This window comes from Falco punctatus (assembly GCF_963210335.1).
Source record: "Falco punctatus genome assembly, chromosome: 1".
Taxonomy (NCBI): domain Eukaryota; kingdom Metazoa; phylum Chordata; class Aves; order Falconiformes; family Falconidae; genus Falco; species Falco punctatus.
This window is the reverse complement of record NC_137580.1, coordinates 39,928,931-39,951,009: the sequence shown is the minus strand read 5'-3', so window position 1 is coordinate 39,951,009 and position 22,079 is coordinate 39,928,931. Positions and strand designations below refer to the sequence as shown.

The following is a 22,079-nucleotide window of genomic DNA, read 5'->3' as shown; positions in this document are numbered from 1 at the left end:
ATAGCTGTGTCCCTGCCAGCGATGGATTCTGACTTCCCCCCCCCCCCCCTTGCTCCACCTCTCTTCAAAACCACTTCAAGTTGTTGGGGATTTTTTTCCTTAAGTATATTGGTTTAGGATGTCTTCCCTTGCCTGCTTTAATGACTTGAAATGATTATTTTGTAAAATAACTAAAGCTGCAAAATACAGAAAGCCTTCAAAGTACAGCACTCTGCTTCCTAATACCTCCTGAGTGGTTTCCGAGTATGAAAGCTACGTTGTGGAGTTCGCTTAAAACCTTAGCTTGCCAAGCTTTTTTGAAAACCCAGGTAAGGTCTTGTTGAAAAAGTCTTATTTCCATTCTGTGTTTCTTGCAGCTCCTCTCTGCTAACAAACTTTGCCTGGTGTGGCCACAGTGACTTTTAAGTGTTGTGCAAACCACAGCTGTTCACCTTTCTCTCTCGTGCTTGGGAAGTGCTGCTCTAAATACACCTTATCTTCCACCAAACTGAGAGTGTACCCTTTAGAAAAGGGTATTAGTGCATGTTGCTAGGATTGATGTTTTTCTGTAGTCATGTAAATGTAATGTGATCTTTTTCCCCACATTTTTTCCTGTTTTCTTAAACTTTGTTGCAAGTTTGCTTTGTTAGTCTTTCAAAATACATCTCAGATTAGAGAAGAGCTATAGAATACAAATAATTAGCTGTACAATATTACACTAAGAAGCAAGGAAATTCCATGCAGAAACTTTCAGAGCACTTCTCTTCATGGGTTGCAATCCAGACAAAAGTCAGCTCATGCAGGGGTGAAACTTCAGTTCTGGAGCTGACAAGCAGTAAATGGTGAGAATTTGAAACTCCCTTTGATACTTGTGTAAATGTCAGCAGTTTTTAACAATGTTTAAACCAGCATGGATTTACCTGGAGCAGATCACAGTGAGCCACTCTGCTGAATGCACAGGGGGTGAAAATTAGAGTTGCTAAGATAGCTAATAACTTCAACCTAGTTTTAATGGCTGTAAGCTTTCTGCTCCATTACAGATTAGTGTTGATGGTGTTTTCTACCACACACTAAATACAAACTTGTGTTCTTGACTTGTTTCATACCCAAACTATTGTTTTCATTACCATTCTATCCCGTTTGATTTTAGATTCTCTTCTCCCAGATTCAGAGCCCTCACAATGAAGCCTTTTGAATTGATCTCTGCGTTCTGAGTATATGTAAGACGCCTAGGAGCTGATTAAGGAAAAACCACAGTTTGTAATTGTATCATTAACTGGCAATTGCCTCCTCTCTTTCCCTCACGTTGGTTGAAGTATTTTAATTTGAATGTGCTTAAACGTTAATTATGAGCCAAATGCTTCAAGGAACAAAAAGAGGCGAATGGATTTTGCAGCCTTCTGCATACAAAATATACCATTCGCAAAATCTCTCTAGATATTCACTATGTATTGTTTGCTTGGCAATTCATCATCAAGTTTGGCTTCAAAAAAGTGTCACCGTGACTACGTAGCATTGCTGCACATGCTGCTTGGTGGAGAGTGGCAATGGCATTAGACAGCTTACGCTGTTTGAGGACTGGAAGTAATTGATAACCGTTGGGAAGTTTTTAAGTGACTTAAATTGTTGCCTTCCACTCTGATTTTGTGAAGATTATAGTGGAAAAATAGCTAAAATTGCCTCTGCCATCTACATTTTTTAGTTTCTCAAACTTCTGCATGGGCTGTTGAAGCTTTTTTTTGGGTTCCTCCAGCTGATTTATTTCAGGACTGTGGGTCTGTATAGTCTCTTCTAAAGCTTTATTCCTTTCTAGGTGGAAAGCAAATGCACTGTGGATAGCTTTAATTCAGTCACATAATATGTTGCCATAACTATTCTTGATATTTCAATATACGCTGTTTACCATGATAGGAAAATATTTCTGAACCCACTCAAAATGTTGAATTGCTGTCTAGTTCATCTGCTGAATTTGTGAATGGTGAACCAAAAGGTGGAAACGATTCATCTCCCTGAAACTGGTCGCTGCTTTCCAAGGAGCTGCCAAAAGTTCAAGCACAGAAGCTATAACAAATGGGATACCTGAAAACTGAGGACAGCCTCAAATGTGCTGTAATTAAATCAGCCTTTCGTTTGCAGCACTTTCTGTCAGTGACGGGCCTGGGTGAGTGTCACTAACCTGTGTGTATACACTGGCACATCGGTGGGTTACACAGCGTGCTTGCTGCCGTGTGTGCAGGAACCATAGTTTGCGTGGTCCCAAAGAATGAGATGTAAACAGTTAAGTGCAAACCTCTTGGTTCATGTATCTTTAATGAACTACCTTTCATTGGGGCCCTCCCATCACTGCCTTATATTGCTTTTGTTGTCTTACTGTTGGCACAGACATTGCCAGGATGCCTGCGTCCAGGTTTTGAAGCAAAATTTACGTTTTTAGTGTTCCAGTTAAGAGCTGCACTACTGTGATTGAGTAAGATTTCAAATAGATAAGGGAGTACAATTCTGCTCTGAATAAAGCTTTCAGAAATGACACTTTCTTAGATTCAGGTGCTTTGTATATTAGACCTGTGACTACTGATTTTGATACATTTTTATGACCTTTTCTTCTTTCCTTAGTTGTTAGTCTAAGGGAACAGCCTAAGCTCTGTTTATTCCCATGCATCAGAAGACTTCTGCTCTGCCTCTCATTGCAACTAAAGTGTTTGCTCTGGGATTGTATTATGTTCACTAATGGCCGCCTTTGACCTTTGAAACAGTTCCCACTGGTTTACAATGATACACTGAAATTGTACGTAGGAATGTAAGTGAGCAGATTCTCTTCACATCTATTTGGCTTTGCAGAGCTGGCAGTAATGTTGTAAATGTGTCTTTTTTTTAAGCCAGTAGATATTTCCTGTAGAAGTATGTAGGCAAAGTTCACGAGGAGCCATATGCTGCTGGTGTCAGCTAGATTTCAGAGTAGAGATGAATTATAAACTAGACTGAGATTCTTCTAAGGAATGGCTCTGCGGCTGATTAAAGCATGCTTCTTTTCTCTTATGCTGAATGTAGCTGTTTAGGTGGGAAATAGTAGCCTGTATTTCATAAAGTGCCAGGAATTACATTCCTAAAAAGACTTCACAGTCCTCAGACAAAGCTCTTACTCTGATCTTTATCATTGTTATCTTAATGTTTCATGGTTCTCGTGTCTAGCAGTATGCAAATATTGAAGTCTTCCCAAGTTCTCATTTTTCAAAGGAGATCTCCTTCATTAAAGCAGCTTTGCATTAAATTTCTTCTTCTGATACTCTTTGCCTATCCTGCGGTTTTTATTGGCAATGTTACTCATAAAACAGGTGGTCTCCATTAGCATGAATCTTAATACCAGTTTCAATTAAGCTTTAATTTTACTTGCCATTCGGTGTTTAATGTGGTTCAGGAAGCATTTGTTTTCTTACAGAGCTAAATGATGGGTGACACTTTGCTACAGCCAAGGAAAGCTTTAGGGTACCCTTAGCTCCTGGCAGGTGAGGAAGGCGGTACCCCTAGCTCAAAAACAGAGCTGGAGGAATGCTGGATCCCACGCTTCCACCTACCTTTTATTTTCAGCTTTCAACCTCTTTAAAGTGACATGAATGTTGCCAGCAGTGATGCTCTCTAGGGTTACCTCTTTGAGGTTTACAACCTAACTAAAAAGGCTTTGATAATGCACATGATAGGATAGGGTGAAGAAACTGTACCGCGGTTAAAAGCAGGGTCTTTAACTGACTCTGATACCCTGATTTGTCTCTGGAGGAAACACTGGGTATGTGATACAGGGCATAAATATCCCTGAGGACTGGACGTGGCCCATGGACGTTTCCAGCCTTTCTCTAAATTAATGTTGTTCTGTAATCAAAAGCCACAGGCTAATTGAATGAAAGCTCTCAGTAAGGGTAAAGGGAAAGGAAAAAATGGCTTTGTTGTTGGCCAAAGAGAACAAAATACATATAGATAGCTAGTTATTGCTTTGATAAAATAATTGTCAGCTTGAAACTGTACTGAGGATGATGATCTTGATAGTTTCCTGCCAGGTCCTCAGTGTGTCTCATGCACCTTTAATGAGGGATAGATGTAGGTGCGGAGATATAATCATCTGTGGCTCTCTGGGACCTTTCTGTTCCAAAAATGTTCTTTTTCTTTTGTTTCTGAAAGCACTGGAATGCCAAAGTTGTTTGCTAATGATGTCCCTTGCCTTTATTTAGATATAACTGCAGGTGCTTTTGAGCCTCTTTCGCTGCATCTCTCTTGCTGAGGCGAGAGGTTTACTTGAAACTGAACAATGAAACGTAAATCAATTTGTTAATCTGATGAAATTTGCGGTTGAATGTAATTACTTTTGGAGACATGCAATTACACGCTGATTTTTCAGAACAGGCAAACTGACATCTTCTGCTGGGGACGGAAAGATTTAAAACAGAACGGTTAAATGATACTTTAAAACATGAAACAGCTGCTTCCTTTTTATCTGCTCCTGCCTTCTTATTTTTGGCATCAAGCGATGACATTTTTCTCCTTTTAGAAGTTGTTCCCTTTCATATTAAGTAGTACTTTTGTTAGCAGCTTCTGAAATCCTTAAAAATGAGGGTTTCTCTCGAAGGCGGTTAACCCTTGCTACAATGTGTTGCAACTTCAGTCCTTTTTACTGGCGGTGATGACTTCAGCAACCTTGAAAATTGCACATGTTAAACTTTGCCCATGTGCTGCATTGGTGCATGGGATGTTTATCCTTTTACCCAGCCATTGAAGTTCTGGGGGTTTATATCTACAACTTGAGCTCTGCAGGGATGAACTGTAGGAATTCACATATCTTTGTTTGTGAGGTGTATTGTCATATCTTCACACAGCATTGGAAGTCTGCTCGTGTGGCTGTTGCAAAACTTTAGCTGCATAAATGAGAAAAGTTATAGGAGAACGGAGAGACATAGACTGAGATTCAGATTTAATAATACCAGGAGGATTTTTTAGGATGAGGTTTTTTTTTAGATATGAGAGAGTAAGATATGTATGGATTGTCTTAGCTTTAAGGAAACTGATCTTTTTTTTTTTTTCTTTCCTTTTAAGATGCAGGGCTGGAAAGCATAATATAAAAAAAGAAATGCAGAATTAACTTTCTATGGAAGCAAAGTCTGCGGTAGGCAATTAGTTTCTCCTGGGTGAGGCCTAGAGTGATGGTGTGCTGTTTGCTTGCAGTTGCTTTACTTCTGTGCTGAATAGCTCTTGAAAATACAGTATGCCGCTGCTGAATGTAAATGTAAACCCTCAAGTTCAAATATATTTCAGAAAACAAGCAATGTGGGCCATTGCTGGGAAGCTTTTACAGCTACCAAAAGAGCTAGTTATATTTCCTTATACGAAAGCTTACTTAAAAGAGTCACAAGAATAATAAGCAGAGCTAATGAAGAGGAGGAAAGTGCACTGCCAATAAAATACAAGAAGCCAGCATACTCAAATGCAACAGTAGATATAGCCTGGCTGGAACCATGGGGGAAAAATATATCCTGTACTAACATGGGGTGACAAAACCAAAAAGCCTCTGGCTTGTTTAGCTAACAGACATAAAGATGCAGCCACCAGCACTCAATTGACAGCTCTCGGATGGCTCTGCAGGGCTGCTTTTGTTGAAAACAAGCCATTCCTGGAATGCGGCTAAAACTTTTTCTCCTCTCGCTTAGTTTCGTGACTTTGGATTATTAAGATTTTCTTTTCCTTTTTTTTTTTTTATTTTCTTTTTTCTTTTTATCATATTTGCAAATCTTGCTCACAGCAGTTTTGGCAAGCATGGCAAGCAGTGTGGAGAGCTGGGGTCAGGGTGGTGTAGTACTATCACAGCCCTCTATATTAATGAATTTATGGGATGACTGGAGTTTTTTGTTGTTTGGGGTTTTTTTCGAAATTTTTTTTTTTCTTAATTGAGAGTGTCATGTATAGTTATTTCTTAAAACAGCATTTTGCATGCAAGACTAGCACCATCCTGGTTCCTACACCTGGTCCCAAAGTATCTTTAAATTATATTAATAATTTTACTATGGAGATTGAAATAAATCACAGTAGATTGATTTGTCAGTTCAGTGTTTTACTGGGAAGTTCTTAATGACAAAATGGTGAAATACATGTTCTAGAAAGCCTTTAGTGATAGATAATAACTACCTGTCCTTTTTTAATGCTAATATAAGTGCTTATGTATATATATATACACACACTTATAGGTTGCTCATTTTTCCTTACCTATCAGTATGCGGTTTTTTTCATGTTAAGATTTTTGTAACACAAATTCATAGCCGAGGCTCTCAACAAATAAAACCTTGATGAGTAAAACAGCCCAGCCTGTGATTTCTGACTTCATAGCTCTTTCAAAACTGTTACTGATACTGTGTGACGAGGCAGCCCTTTGATCACAGCCCTTACACCAGCTCACATACTCTGCGCTCCACAGCATCAAGCTTCCTTCCAAAGTACCTGATGTTTTTTCTTTGGTTTTATGTTGGAAAAATAGATCAGGCTGCTAGTCCTGCAGCTGATGGGTGTGTAGTGAGAAGAACTGTGTTCATTAAAGCTCCCAGCATTTCGTTTCATAACTAGGCTAGTGCATCATTTAAAAAATCCTACAATGGGTTGAACTTTGAGTTATTGTGCATATCTTTGGGTTTTCTGTCTTCTTGTTTGTTGAAAATAAGTTTGTTGGGTTTTTTGTTATTGCCATTTCATGTAGTAATGCGACATCAGGTTTGAAACAGCGTGTGGCTTTGGTATTGCATAATAATGTGAGAAATGTTGGTACTAAAAGGTGTTTTTATTTAGTTATTTATATAAATATGAACTTATTTTACTTTGAAGAATATATATAGTTTACATAATATATACAAATATAAGTACTTATTACTACTTATATATACTTATTGCTACTTTGTTAAGGATGTAAAATCCTTAGAATTTCTGTCTGCAGCTGGCATATCGTAAACATTTCATGATACAGATTGATAAATGTTTTAAACCTCTTATCCCTTACGATCCTTAAAAGAAGTCACTGCTTCCTTGGAGAAGGAGGCAGCACTTTTTTTTTTCACTAATACTACTGCAACAGCAAGCTCTGTCTTGCATGTATTTCCAGTGTTTTTTGTCTGGTCAGAAGTGATGCAAGACATAAGATTTTGCCCATTTCCATCTGTCAGCTATTTTGCAGCCTAAAAAAAATTTAAAAATTGCTAATATGTATTTAGTGGCTTTACTCTTCTTTCTGTTCTTGGTTCCCTCGTGTGCTTACATTGCAAACTCTTTAGGAAAACAAGTTTTATTCCTTTTAAGCATTTGGCATGCAAGTAATGGTAGACTGTAAAGCTCATCTTTTTGCTGGACTTTCAGGATCTGAGGCAGTGTTTTGAGCTGTGTGCGGAAGTTTTAATTTTTCCATGTTGAAACTCTCTAGAAGTAGTCGATATGCTGACAAACATAACTTATCCTGCACGCAGATGGTGTCAGAGCTCTGCTCAGCATGAAGCCATAGAACTGGATCCTTCACAAATGCATCCACACAGCAGCTTCTGATACTGGAGGGAGCTACTTGAAGACCTTGCAACTGGGAAGAGTGGAGTGTTTTAATACTAGCAACTCACTTTCTATGTCTAGTTGTGGCATATTTATTTTTCACATTTTTTTTCAAAGTAGCTCAAAACTGCCTTGTCTCCAGAATAACTGCTGCAGTTGCGTATAAATCAAAATCCATCTAGGAGTACAGCAGCGTTTTCCTCTTAAAAGATTTCTAAAGCAACAAGAAAGCTCACTCTAACTGAAAAGTTACTTGCTGCTGCGAATTATAACCTCTTTTCTTCTTTCTGTGGTATGAGCAAACTGCTTGGTGCTTTGTGAGTAAGCTGAGCCTTGCTGCTGGGACTTGTCTCAGGGCGCCGGGCTGAGCTAGCAGTACCTGCTTCCCCTGCCAGCCACCCGCCAGCTCTCAGGCACTCAGGCTAACACGAGTGCAGTATTCCTGCTGCCAAGTTCAAGATAACTCGAAACAGCTTTGCAGCGTAAACACATCTGAGGTCCAGTATAAGGGTTGATATTTTATATAGGTTTTCAGAAAGTCTCCTCTTTGGGAACTTCAAACCAAGCAGTGGAAAATGTGCACTTTTTTCCTTCTTTTTTAATGAGGGATTTTATTGCATTGTTTTTCTCAGCTGAATTCCTCTTAAAGGAGTGAATTCCTTACCTGCATTTCATTTAATAAGCAAGACCTTTTAGCAGAAAGGGTTTTTTTTTTCCCTCTGATTAAACATTTAAAGTAGAAATGGCACAAAGTTTTTGTGCAGTGGTTGAGAAGGTGCTGTTGCTTAGACATCGTAGAATTAAAACAGGCAATGTATAGAATTGGTCCAAGAATCCCTTTTCAGGTGACTTCTACCAAACCTGTAGGTCAGTCTTCAAGGTTAGGTGTGGACAAGAGTTTGTAAGCAACGAGAAATCCCTTCTTAGACAAAAAGGAGCACTCTGGTAGTGAGTTCTTTGGGGGCAGAAGCAATGTGACAACATCTCGCTTCTATACTTTTTTTTTTTTACCCTTTTCCTTTTGAATTCCAAGCATAAAATTTGCATTCAAAGGTATTCAGCTGGACACCGTACTGCTACCTAGCTTTTGAGAGGCTAATGGTAAGTACAAATTTTTGTCCACCAGCAGCATGTGAGGTTGGGAGTCTTGACCATTTGATTGTTTCCAAGCCCTTGAAATAAGTTAAAGGAGTTTCTTTTCTGTAACTGAAGTCTGTTTACTGCTAGCAGTGATTAATGTTAGTCTGTGTCTCCACTTGATGATAGTAATTTGCCTGAACTTAATTGCTGTTATTATGGAATACATGATTTTTAGCTTAGTCTTAAGAGTGAGTTAGTATGTAAAAATTCACCAGATTTCAACAGGTTGAAACAATGAACAACAGTTCAGTTGTTTGCAAGAACCCAAATGAGATGGGATTATTTGTGTGCTGTGCTCTTTGCTTTGGGGAGGGATTGCACCTGAAGCTTGGGGGAGTTGAAGTGCACTTTAGGGAGATCTTCCCCATGGAAATCTACCTTACTGAGAATTTAATTATAACTTGGCCATCTCAGCTCATTGGATGTACTACTCACCCTCTGGAACCCTACCTCTTCACTGTTGGATGTTCTCTCAAACTTTACAAAGCCAATGGGGATTTTTGCTGAGGTTATTTTAGCAGTGGCTACCTGAATTTTCAGCTTCACCTTAGCTGCTGTGCCTACAGAGTCGCCTGCAAGAATGGCCTCCTTGCTGCAGGGCAACACACAGGACTTTGGAGGAAAGCTACCATCTTGTAGATCAGCCTGGGAAGTTGCACTTTGCATTTCTGGGGCAGAACTATAGGTGTGAATTCCTTCTTTAACCCTCCTTAGAGGCTACTTAACTCCTGGTTGAAATTATAGTTGGGTCAGTACCTCTTCACCCGTTGCAGTGAGGTTTATCAGAAATTCTTTCACAATTGTTAAAATCCAGCCACAAGTGTGCCGCTGTTCACAGCAGGCACAAGAGCAGGAGCTCTCAGGAAGCAGCACCCAGCGACTGACCCCAAACTCCAGTGTCAAAAGCGAGTTTACAGGGCTGTGAATTCTTGCTTCTATTTTCCTACAGCTTAACACCACCACTGGTGCCTGCACAACCTGCGGCATTCGCTACCACTACAGTGCTACCTTTGTTGTTAACTTCAGCTGCTCCCTCTTGTTGCTATATAGGGCCTTTTGTTTTGTATTTATTTTTAGCTTCTTTTTATTTTTTCCTCCTGCAAAATTGCTACAGTAACCTCCAGCTACCTTACCACTCTTCTCTTGTATGACCATTTCCACCTTCAGCATGTGGACAGGATGGAGTGTGAATGCAGCAGAGGTCTGCGGGAATGCATGATCTTTGGTTTTAAGGTATTTTCCTGGCATTTAGGGGAACTGGAGTTTTTTCTGTCCCTACCTCAGGTTTCTTGTGGCATTTGGTAGTGTGTTATTGTGACAAGTAGGTTGCGGGATCTGGTCTGAGATGGCTGTTCCATTTATGGGACTTCCCAGGATATTGTTTGCTAGTGCACTTTAGATTCAGGTGAGCGTCACTGTTCAACACCTGCCTGCTTATGGAACAAATACTTCCCGTTTGTGAGATTTGTGTGGTAATTTTTCTGATGCAGAGCAGTGGGGGACTAAATCTTAAGCACTATTTTTAATTCAGAGACAGCTATGCCTGTGTTTGCTCTGCACAGCAATTTGAGAGGTCGCATGGGGAGACAAAGCATATATAATTGGCATTTCTGAGCCAACTTCTGACTGCAGCCAATTAGCTGAGAAGTGACAATTTGTGACTACTGCAGTAAGGCAGCACAGTATTGCAATATAAATCGATTTCCATCTCGGTGTAAGTTCAGAAGTGAACTAGTTTTTATATTTGCACAGTATCAAGTGTTTGTGCCATAAAGCTCAATAGCTTAGTTAATATTGCAGCAAATGAGAAGTAAGTCATTTATCTCTTTCATTGGTCATTCATACAGGAGCAACGTGGCTCATAGTAGTAGGTTTGAAAATGAAATTTTAGTGGAGATTTTATTTTTACTTGTTGTAGAACTTAAATCTGAGCATGTGAACCTCTTCAGCACCAAGTTGGCCAGAAGTTTTTCTTCTACGAATATAGAGCAGCAGTCTGAGTGTGCTTGGATGCAGATTATTTTTGAGCTTCTGATGAGCAATGAGCAAGCAGGAACAGATTGATCTAGATTTAATGTCTGTGACCTTTTTGCTTTCTTTGATCTTCCTCTCCTGGACCTTTAGCTGTCAGATCAGCTGGTGTTGTGGCTGTGGATGGTTACCCCTTACTCATATTTGTCAGCTTTCAACTGAGCATCACAGGTCCTCCTGACATCCACACCTACACCATCAGGTCTATTACAAATACTCTGGGATCTCCCACCTCTGATTCATGCTCTGCTACAACTTGTTGAGTGTCACAGTTTTTCAAGTTACAAATAATTGCTGTAAGACCCTTCCTTCTCTCAAACTTACAGTTTCACTTTTCTATCTAGAGAATCTTTCCCTGCAAACAGGTTGTTCTTGCAGCTTTTGAGGACTTACAGTGCTCGTCAGCTTAAATATTCTTCCTAACCTCAAAATTTGGATGTAGTCTTGCTGTTTGCTTAAAATAGATCCATGATGCCTCTGAATGTCCTGCGTCTGTTGTGTGGCATCACATTGCACAGGGGTGCAGTGGCTGTGACCAGGGTATGGATCCACCTGAAAGCTGGCTCAGCAAAGAGTAGTTTTCAGCTGCATTGGGTTGTGTGACCTGATTGACTATACAGCTGCAAATATACTGTACACACTTGCTGGGTCATGGGAAATAAGGGAAGAAACGGTTAAAAGGAGAGTATGGGTACACACGTGGGCACCAGCAGCACTTATGGAAGGCTTAAAATGCTGGTGAAATCATGGTCTATAATAAGCTTTGCTTTGTTGCCTTAGGGATGCAAGTATCTTGTATTTTTTCAGAGTAGATGTCTTGTTCTGCACTTAACATAAACGCTGCACAGGGGCACATAGTTGTAATGCTTCTCCTCCCTTTTGGAGGTTCAGCAGACACATTTTGCTTTCAAATTTCTTCATTCACTGACATTTGTATTCTGTTATCCATTTATTAAATTGCCAAACTGTACTTGGTACAGCCAAATTCAGATGGTTTGGGTTTAGATTAAGGTGGGGTATAATGCTAATCAGCCCTTTTCCAGGTGAAGGTGGACCAAGGGCAACTGATGCCCTTGCATCCAAAAAGAAACTGTCTCTTAGGATGCTGTGGCATAAGGCTCCCAAAAGAAAACTGGTATATGTTCTTCTTCTAGAACAGCAACAATCAGAACAAGGTTTGTTATGGTATTTTAAGAGGATCATGGTTTCTTTCAGCAATTGATCATCCTATGGCATTTGCCTGTTACCTTTTGTACCTAGATTGCTAATATAATGTTTTTGTTCTTTAACATTTTGTGACATGTTAGCCCACATTGATTGTCCCTAGGATCCACCATCATGAAAAGAAGTAAAGAAACAGCAGGTATTAATGAGCTTATTGTTTCCAGGGGTGATACACAACATTAATGCAGGGGATGGGTAGTCCTGACTTAGCCTGTTTTTTTGTATTTTGTGGTTCACTCCACAGTCTGATCTGAAAGGTACAATTCTGTACCTATATCCTAGTGGTGGGGCACGTTGGTCAGGTCTCTGACTTGATTTGTTTACCTTTCTAGATTCCTACAGATGAATTTATCCGATTTATCTTAGTCAAGTTTGTGGATTTGTATTTTGGGGTGGGGAGAACGGGGATGCAGACTGTTTAACCTGCTTATCAGGCTTATAGCATGAGCTTTTCCTGCGCTTTGCCATGCTGCATGAGACTTAAAAAAATTAAAGTCTACTTTTAAGCTTACCACCACATCAAAGAGGTTTGCAAGAGGGAGGCAAAGTGGTTCTTGTAAGCTCGAATCCTGGATTTTAATTTTTTCCATTCAGGGACGTTCTTCTTCCATCATTTTCCTTGAATCATCTGAGCTTTTAACACTGGGGTGTACTGACCCAGTTCCAGTCTCTGTTTCTTGACACTGAAAGCAGTTTTAGTAAATCAGTAGCCACTTCCTTTTTGTTGCTCAACACCTGGTCCAACATCCGTGTGTCTTACCAGAAACATAGCTGCATTTGGTCCAGCAGTGTGCCATGATGTTCAATGCCTAAACATGGCCCCACAGTGCCATGCGGATGGCAGATGGGATGTAGGACCTATCTCTAGAGGCCCACACCCTTCTGGAACAGCAGCTGGGGACCAGGTGAGGTGTCCCAGGGCAGTTGAATGGCAATAGGTTATCCCTGTTTGGGTTATGAATGGAGCTTACAATGGAGCATCTATGAAACCAAGGGCAAGGATGCACTGTGGAAATTTGAACCATCTAAATGTAGGGGTCTACAAATAGGTGTTTTCATGGGCCACAAGTGTTTAAGGTCCCATTATAGATGGAGACTTAGATACAGAACTGTTCAGGTAATCTTGTACTAGGCACGTACACTGGCCAGCTGAATCACAGGTGAGATCTCCATCGAGTGTAAAAGGATGATAGGCATATCCTTCTGAGTTCCTCTATTTAGATGTCTTAAACTGTGTCTGAATCCCATAAATCTCATCTCTAGAGGTGAAGAGATACTTCCTTCTGAAAAGGTGTCCTGGGAGCTCACATCTCTGAGACAATTTGAGAGCCACCTGCCCAAACAGGGTCATCTTCCCCTGCTCCTCCCTTGGGTCGCTGCTGAGTTTGCCTCCATGAGCAGTCAGCTCAAAAATACCAGCCAAAAGCTGTGCATTCCTATGGTTAGCTCTTGGCTGGCTTAATGACTTGCCTTGGCTCATTAAGGATGTTCACAGAACACATGAAGCAGCAGCAGCAGCATGTGGCAGAGCCGAGACCACCTTTTAGGTGGTGGAGCTGGATTGCTGGGTTGGCTGGGTTCTCCTGAAACCTCACCGCCGAGGCTGTTGGAGTTGGCTCGCTGCTGCTGTTGAGGAGACAGCACCAACAACACTACGGGGTTTCTGCCATGTGTTTCACTGGAGCACATTGTACTTGTGTTTAAAGGAGAACTGAAAGAGGGAATGGTGTTTCTCTTGAGCAGAAGAGCAGTATTTCCCCCCATTGCTATCATAGAGGGCAAAATTAATGTTTTGATGACTTTGGCGTCAGTCAAGAACACTTAAAAACCATTTGTTTTTCAGCAGGTCCTTTGACAGAAGCGCAGGCACTCAGCATTCAGGCCACGGCTCCCTCTTACTGTTGTCTGTATTCTCCAAGGTCAGATTGAATTCTTGCCTCTAACCATAAAAAAAAAAAAAAAAAAAAAAAAAAAGGCAGAGGCAGTGGAGGTACAGAGGAAGATGCACATAAATGTCACCTGCAGCTTGTTTGGCAGTTGGCTTTCTCTCTTTGGAAGCCCATGGAGTTCCCAGCCTTTCAGCCTTATGTGCTGCTGCTTTGTTTGTTAACTTTGCCACTGGAGCTATATTGAAATAAAAAGCAAAGCAGCCTGAAATCTCTGAATTTCTGTGGGTTTCAGTGCTGTGTGGTCCTGCAGATTTTCAAAACACAAGTGCTGGTGCATTCTCCCACCTGCTAGGTGAGGTTAATGGATCTAGCAGTAGGGACCTTTTGATACCTTCTGAATTCACAGCAAGCACCACACTCCAGTAGCCTTCCTCACGTTGCGCCTTCTCTGTTGTACTTCTCTGGTTTCATAAGTTAATTAGACTTTTCTTTTTCTCTCCTTTACAATTCTATTCTAGGAGTATGTCCTGTTCAAAATACCATTTCCCGTTTCCCTTTTTCTCATCCGTAACATTGAAGTAGGGTTGAAAAGAAAGGCAGCACTGAAGTGAATTGAGTCACTTAAGTGGAGAAGGGCAAAAATACAGCATGTGAATAGTCCTGAATTGTTAGCAGGGAAAGAAAAGCTGTAGAAACAAAGTTTTTTGTGTTTTCTCAAGCATTTAGATACCCCAAATGCACCAAATTATGGCATGAAAATGCCATACTTGAAATGTTCTTCAGTACATTGGCAGTTCTTCGGTTAACAAGTTTAGATTAGGAGTACTAATGTTATGTATAATATTAGAAATTATTTGGGTTTGGAGAGAGATTTGCCCCATTCCCATTGTGGTTTATAGTTTGGCTTCTTTTTCTGTAAAACAACAGTAACTTTCAGCACAAGTAAAAAGAATTTTGTTGTGATGATTTGTCTGTAAATCTGCTTGTTACAGGTAAGCGAGAGGAATTACTCATATTTGTTTCTTGCTGTATTTAATGAAAAAAATAATTTCACTTTGTGTCAGTGATACTAATTTTTGTTAGCGCTGTGTGAAATTCAAGTACTTCTAATCAGTTCAAAGCACTTGTAAATTAAAAGAATGGAGGCTTAAATAACTTCAGCTATGGTCGCCCTTACAGGCTTAAAGTGAACCTGTTTTGAAATAAGAAGTTGAGTGAGAGTCAGGTGGACCTATTTTTGTATCAAATTTTTCTCAAGTTTCTCTCCTCTTGAAGCATAGACTTGGGTACTAATGCAAACCAGTTCCTGGTGTGTAATCGTGTAATCGTCCCAATTTGTCAAAATTTATATCGGTCATAGGCTGTAGTTTAACACCCAGAAGCATTTTGAGTTTGAAATACCAACTGGTACTGCAGTGTCAATTGGGATCCAGCTGCGTTTCCTTTACTCAGAATATTTTGTGGCCAAGCGCTTTACCGTTAACTCCTTTGAAATGTATGCGTACGGATTTCAAAAATAGTGCACTTCTTGATGTTGGTGGCTAGTTAGAGGTAGCTGAATTTTCTTCTTGGCTTAATATTTTATGCTAATCAAATGATAAAGAAGGCAAAGCTCTTAATTATACATTTTGTCAGTCCAGATAGCCAGCTATTTTTGTTCATCTGGAAAGTAGCCCAATTTATTTGGTACTTCAAATGATGTGGCCTTAAAAAAAAGTGATAGGCTGGTAAGATTTTTCAGATCCCTTTTCAGAACAGATAAACACAAGCTTTATAATCTTCTCTGGAATTCATGTAATTAATTTTCTAATCTGTTTTGGTCTTAACTACTGAAGGATTATTCCTAAAAACACACGATAAAACATCCTGGAACGGTCACGAATGTTACACGAGGTACACACCAGGTTCACACAGTTATGCTGCTTATTCCTTTGGTACAAAATTAGGTTTTTGCGAACGGATAAATGAATCTTCTGCTGCCATATAAACTTAATTAAAAATCCATACTGCTTAGAAATTTGTGCCATATTTTTCCTATATCAGAATGAACAGTCTAATTTTAACAGCTATTTCTAACCAAACTTTCTATGTAACTGAATTAATTAAGTCTTAGGAACAGATTATATTAGGGGAAATTAAGCTCTAAGTAAGCAAACCATTAACAATTATGGTACTAAATTGCCTGTGACACAGATTGGTCAGGTTTAATAGCATAAAGTGTTTTCAGCTTGTGAGAAGTAAATTGAAGAAACCAACCTACGCTTTTTTTTTTAATCCATGTATGAGGTGAAGATCCTCAGTTGGTCTTTGCAAGAGAAGGAGCTTCATCAGATAGGTAAAAAACCCACCACTGGTAAAGCATTTCTAGTGCTTCTGTGTGAAGCAAACCCAAATTTTCCTTCTCTGTTTTATTTATTTCCTGCAATTGTGTTCTCAAAAACTGAGAAGCCCTTCCCTGGTGGCTGTTTAGAGATGAGTCTCATGAATCTTTCATGGAATCTGTCCTTTTTTAAAATCAGCAGATACTTGTTTCTTCTTCCAATTGGAGCAAGCTTTGGCTTCCACCACAGAATCTGGTCCTAACAAACATCTGCAGAGGACAGGCCCGTTGTGGATTTCTTTGTGCTTTTAATTTTCTTTTTCTACAAAGGGATTTTTAAATATAAGTTGTTGATACATAATAAGGTCTTTGTTTTGAAATGCATCTTTTATAGTCAGGCAGCATCACAGTTATTGTCAGATCATAATTCTATATACTGGATATATTACAAGTTTGTATTTGGGGATGTGCTCTTTTAGTAAGGAAATTCTTTGTCTTAAAGAAATGCCACAATAGTTAGGCGAATATAAAACCACCTCAGTTACCATGCAGTGAATTAGAAAATAAAAAGTGAAATCATACTTACTCTCGTTTTTCTAATGAGAAAGCTGTTGGGAAGCACTTTATAAGGAAAAAATCAGCAAGAAACTGTCTTTTCTTGTCTTTTGCAGGCAGTAATATTTAGGTCACAAGCATCTGGTCTGCAGGTTTCAAGTCAGCTTTCCAGCAAAACCAAAGTTGTACACTGTAAAGGAGCTTTCAGATCAAGAGCATTTCAATATATTTATAAGAAAATTATTTTGGTCAGCTTTCATACTCCAAGTTACAATGGATATTTAAAGCAAATATGATGATAGAAGGTGTTCTAGAGCAACAGAAGTCCAAGTGATAACTGATTTTGTATATAGTAATTATTTTTGGAATGTGACTGTTGCTGGGTGGAGAGATTTATATTTATGCTAATGGTACCATTTTATTTGGGGGTGGGGGGCGTGGAAGGAAATAACAAATGACACCCTAAATGAATTTAATATCCGTGGAAGAACCACAGAATCATAGAAAAAATAAATCAAGCTTTCCCTAGAAAGCTTTTGTAAGTGCAGATTTCAGTTTAGTTTTGCTAGAAATTCAGTTACTTCATGAAAGAGTTAATGTCCTGTTGTGGTGCTGAGATTGATAGTCAGAGGAAATAGGAGGTACCTGGAAAGAACTTCTGATTCCTAATATTGCAGAAGTTGCCTTTCTGTTGGCTTGCCTCCCCTCTGCTTTGTTATTTTTAACCAGGCTCCCTAATCTTTCCTTTTGCCTCTAACCACCTCCCAATTTCCTGCTCACTTCTTCCCTCTGTTTTGTCCAAAATATTCAGTTGTTTTCCACTTTTCTTTGCAGTTTGAGTGGATTGCAGGAAAGTGAGTTAAGATGAATGCCATAGCTGTTTTTACAGTATCTATTATCTTCTGTGTTTCATGCCTTTTTGCTGCTCTCTGTGTAAGTTACTTATTCAAGTAGATTTTGATGTATGAATAGTTTGAATAGGAGCCTGTGTTTTGAATTTCTAAATGTTGTGCTTTGGGTTGCTGTGTATACAATAATTAAAGGTGCTCTGTATTTAGCTCTATGAAACTTCTGTGTTCAAACTTTTTGAACTAGTGTTTCCTCCAAGGCAGTTAATGTGCACTGAAGACTGTTCCTTAAACATTGCCGGGAGAGAGAGGTGTTACTTGTTTAGGTTCATTTTTTGGATAAATGATTTCAAAGTAATGCTGTTAGTTTACTTTCTTTTCCCTTAGAATATTTCACTGCTCTTTCAAAACAGTGTTCAAAAATGTTAATTGATTTAACTAAAGACATATTTCATTGTAATTTTTTTATTTCAGCAACAATGCATCTGAAATATGAATTTTCACTAAGTAATAGAAAGCATTTGCTTTTCTTTTGCAGATTGCATTCTCACAACACAGCAACTTTATGGACCTGGTACAGTTCTTTGTGACATTTTTCAGGTACTTTTCATTTAAGACAGCTAAATATTTCTTCCCTAGGAAAGATGTTTGGGTTTTGTTTTTCAGTGTAGTGTTTGGTGTTTTGTTTTGTTTTTTTTACTTAAATATTCTGCTTATGTTGCAGCCTTGAAAATGGAAATCTCTACTATATTTGAAGTATTTAATTGGGAAATACATCAAGAAAATTGTCTGCCTGTCTTGGCAAATACATCCCGTCCCTATGCATGCAGGGAGAGGGAGATTTGGGGGTGGGGGAGGTATTTGAAATGGAGAAGTTACTTTTAAAATGTATAGAAGGCATCTTCTGAGTTACCACATCACACAAATAACGTATAACTTACAGAAATTGCATATCTTCACATATTGTCAGGCACAAACCATAAATTAAGGAAGTGATAATGCGAAGAGTTAAGCCTGGACTAATTTCAAACTCTTTAGGTAGCACCTTTTGATTTTTAAGCTGAACTCTGAAAAGATGTCAAGTTAAATACCCTTCTGTCCTTTATTAACTGCTTGGTAAAGTGCATTTCTTGGTGTAAAGCAAACTGATAATTCCCTACAAGTTGGAGCCAACAGAAACTATTTCAATACTTGTTTCTTCTTCCATCCTCAAAAAAAAGTATAGCACTAACAAAGGGGTTAGATGTCTCCTGAAGCAGAACAGGCCATCCCTTTAAGGTTTCAAAATCAAATGTGTTAGCCTCTATTCTAGGAACTGTTAATATTCCACAAATATAAAGCAGTACTTGATCAATAAGGAGAAGTCCCTCAGGAGGGATATACATGGAGTAAACAGTACTCCAGATCTTACAACCTGTTTTAAAGTAGGCAATATTATGCCCATTTTAAAATGAGCAGCAGGAATGATATCTTGCTTTAGATTCCATATTAAATTCAATTAAAGGATGGAACACCAGATGGGTCCTTCAGACAAGTGGTTTATAATTTATTTATTTTTTTTTTTAGTATGTAGTTTTTACAGAGTTGAGTGTGCTTTAATACAATCCCAGATAAACAGCAGGCTTGAACCACCACCTTGTTTGCATTGATACGGTGTAAGCGTTAACGACTGGATCAGACTTAAGCGTTTGTTCTGCTGAATACATCATGGTAAAGGTCTTCCCTAAAAGTCTTTGTGGCAGAGTTAATTACTTACAAGGAGAATGAATAGGGAAGCAGTTGGTTCCTTAGTTCCTTTTTAGTGGCATAAGATCAATCCAAACTTAAAAGCTATCCATTAGGGTTTTACAGCCCCAGATCCACCTGTGTATGAGAGTTTGAAACTCTTCAATGGGAGTGATTTCTCCAGTTCCATTATTGGAAGAAAATCACAGTTTGAAGCAGGAGATGTGTGTTGTATCTCAACAAGCACATGCAGCTGCGAGTGTGTGTCCAAAAGTTAGGTAGATTTAAGAGTCAGCAGTGGTTCTCCTTCCCTCCCTCACTGCTGTCACATGGATCTTGAGAAATAATGTTGCAGTATTATTTAGCATCCCAACATGCCAGACGAATAAGAACGTGTATACTTGGGAGAAGACAGTTTATTGGTATTTTCCAGCCAAGCATTTATAATGCATTAAAAATTCTTCGATTCTTTAACTGTAACTACTGCTAAGTTCCTCTCACAGCATTTTATTTTACAGTCGCTATAACTTGCTAAACAACCAGCATATTAGAACAGCATGATTCATCTCTGCTGTTTGTAGGGGAAACTCTGGAAATGCTTGCATTTTTAATGCTCTTGGGTGCGTTTCATAATTACAGTTGAATCCAAGTTAGACCATAAATGAGTAATATCTGATAGCCCCCTGTGATGTTAATGAGATAGAATTGGCTGAAAATTTGCACGCTAAGTAGAGGCAATGAAAATGCTTTCTGCAAAGCCTAAAGACAGTTGGCAAAACCTTCTTTGAGCTGTAGGCCACCCCTAACTTGAAAACTGAGGTACCTATAAACTCTTTGAGTATAATGGACACAAAAAGAGTCTTTGTCCTAGGAAATGGATGTTTAGAATGACTTTCTATTAGTACGTTCAGGGGTCTTGCTTTATTTTGCTATTCTGCGGAGAATTTTGACATTTTTTTCTGTGCTGGTGATGTTGTGGCACATTTCCATCTCCTAGAAGCCACCTTCTCCACTTCATTGTAACCTAAACATGCTCTTCTGCCATGCAGCTGGAAGAAACAGCTGTGCTTTGAGTTGCACAGAGAACCACCCAGGGAAACGGGGGTGGGTGGGTGTTAGATTTTCAGTTGCGTTGCTGATATTTGTGATGATTTAGGTCAAGCCGGTCCTTCCAATGGGCACTGGAATGCAAGCTGGATTGCCAGACTCCAGCACTGCTGAATTTATGGAGTATCACAGGCACTGGCTGGACTGACTCTGGGAAGCACACAGCGTCGCAGAGAAGCCAGGAGCCTGGCCGTGTGTTAAAACAACATCAGGCAGTGCGGAGCAGGACGAAACATGACTGCTGGATTTGGTTGCCATTTAATTTAAGAGCTGGGTGGGCTACTGTGGGTCAGAGACAGGGTGCCTCACATTTAGAGGTGCTGTTAGGCTCTGGGAGCTCCTTTAGGAGCCGGTATTCTGCTTGAAGCCAGGCATGTGGCTGTATGTTACCATTATTTTATTTTGCAACACGTTAACGTTTTATTTTAAGCAAAGAAAATGTCAGTGGATAAAGGTTGAGTAGAATGGTGAAGTTATGGGGTCATTAATATTGCATTATAATTGGAGCCACAGGCAAAATGATACTCTAACTGTTGTTAACCTTTGCAAAGCTAAATGAGATGCAAGCAAACTATTTTTTTCTGTTTCCTCCTCTCTGCTTTTCGTAACACAGGTCTTTAATTTACAAATTTTGCTGTTGTTTTTCAGTGGATAGTTTGAGCTGTTTTGACAGTCTCTAGTAAACATTGTTCTTAGTATCTGTGGTTCCTTATCTTCCAAAAAATCTGTGTAAGCCACCACACCTATCTATAATACGTATTTCTTACCAGTGTACTTTTACATACATGAGGTGTAAAAATATTTGTGGCCTTCTAAACTCATACTGCTGCCCAGTGATCCTTCTCCCCTCCGCCCTCTTCCCCCCCCCCCCCTTTTTTTTTTTTTTTTTTTTTTTTTTTACAAAAACCAAATGCATCTATATTTGTTCTGTGCTCCTCTGCTTTCTTGGCCAGTTCTGTAGAGGCTTACAAGAGGAGTATTAAGAACAGTTTGAATGAAATAAGGATGTGTAAGCACTGCAAGAACCAGCAGAACAGGAGTTGAAAGCACAGCTGGTGACACAGCTGGCTGTGAAGCAGTCAAGGATCACGCTGGTAAACTTGCAGCTAGGCAGGAGGACAGCTCTTGCACCAAAACTAGGAAGGTGGCAGCAAGGTCACAGCATGTCACTACTGCCATTCCTTTTCCTAGTGTAGCAGCCCTAAGAAACTCAAAATGAGGAGGTATTGACTAACAGACTTGCCTAGAAGGTCGGAAGTGTGAACAAAACTGAAACCAAAGGGTCCTGCCAAAGAAGCTGGTGAGCCCTACGTGGTATAAAAGATCTATAAACCCCAGAAACCAGGCTTGCTGTCTCCAAGAATGAAGGCAGGAGATGTGGTGAGGACCTGCCAGCCAGAATCCCTTGTCCTTTTTGAGGAATGGAAGCAATGTTGGCCAGACCAGCTGGGCAATACATTTGGCATTCACGAGTGTGAGAGTGTGAATCAGTATAATCATTTTTTCTCTGAGATTTTGTTAAATCTAATCACCTTCAGCCTGGAGAAGTGTCTGGGGAGACCTTATTGTGGTCTTTAAATGCTTAAAGGGGGCTTATATGAAAGATGGAGATAGACTACTCGGTAGGGCCTCTAGCGATAGGACAAGGGGTAACAGTTACAAACTAAAAGAGGGTAGCTTCGGACTAGATGTAAGGAAGAA

At 39.6% G+C, this 22,079-nt stretch overlaps 1 protein-coding gene across 2 annotated transcripts in view; it reads left to right on the top strand.

The window, feature by feature from the left end:
- ATRN (attractin) overlaps positions 1–22,079 on the top strand; it is a 156,628-nt gene that overhangs the window by 94,870 nt on the left and 39,679 nt on the right. Inside the window, exons 25-26 of one of the 2 annotated variants that reach the window (XR_013929629.1) lie at positions 1,130–2,140; positions 18,085–18,127. Coding sequence is in view for 1 of the 2 variants with exons in the window: in XM_080396418.1 (XP_080252544.1) it covers positions 18,085–18,146 (62 nt within the window). In the remaining variant the exon portion in view is untranslated. Of the gene's footprint in view, positions 1–1,129; positions 2,141–18,084; positions 18,147–22,079 lie in introns of those variants that run through there. The other variant, XM_080396418.1, reaches the window with a different exon arrangement.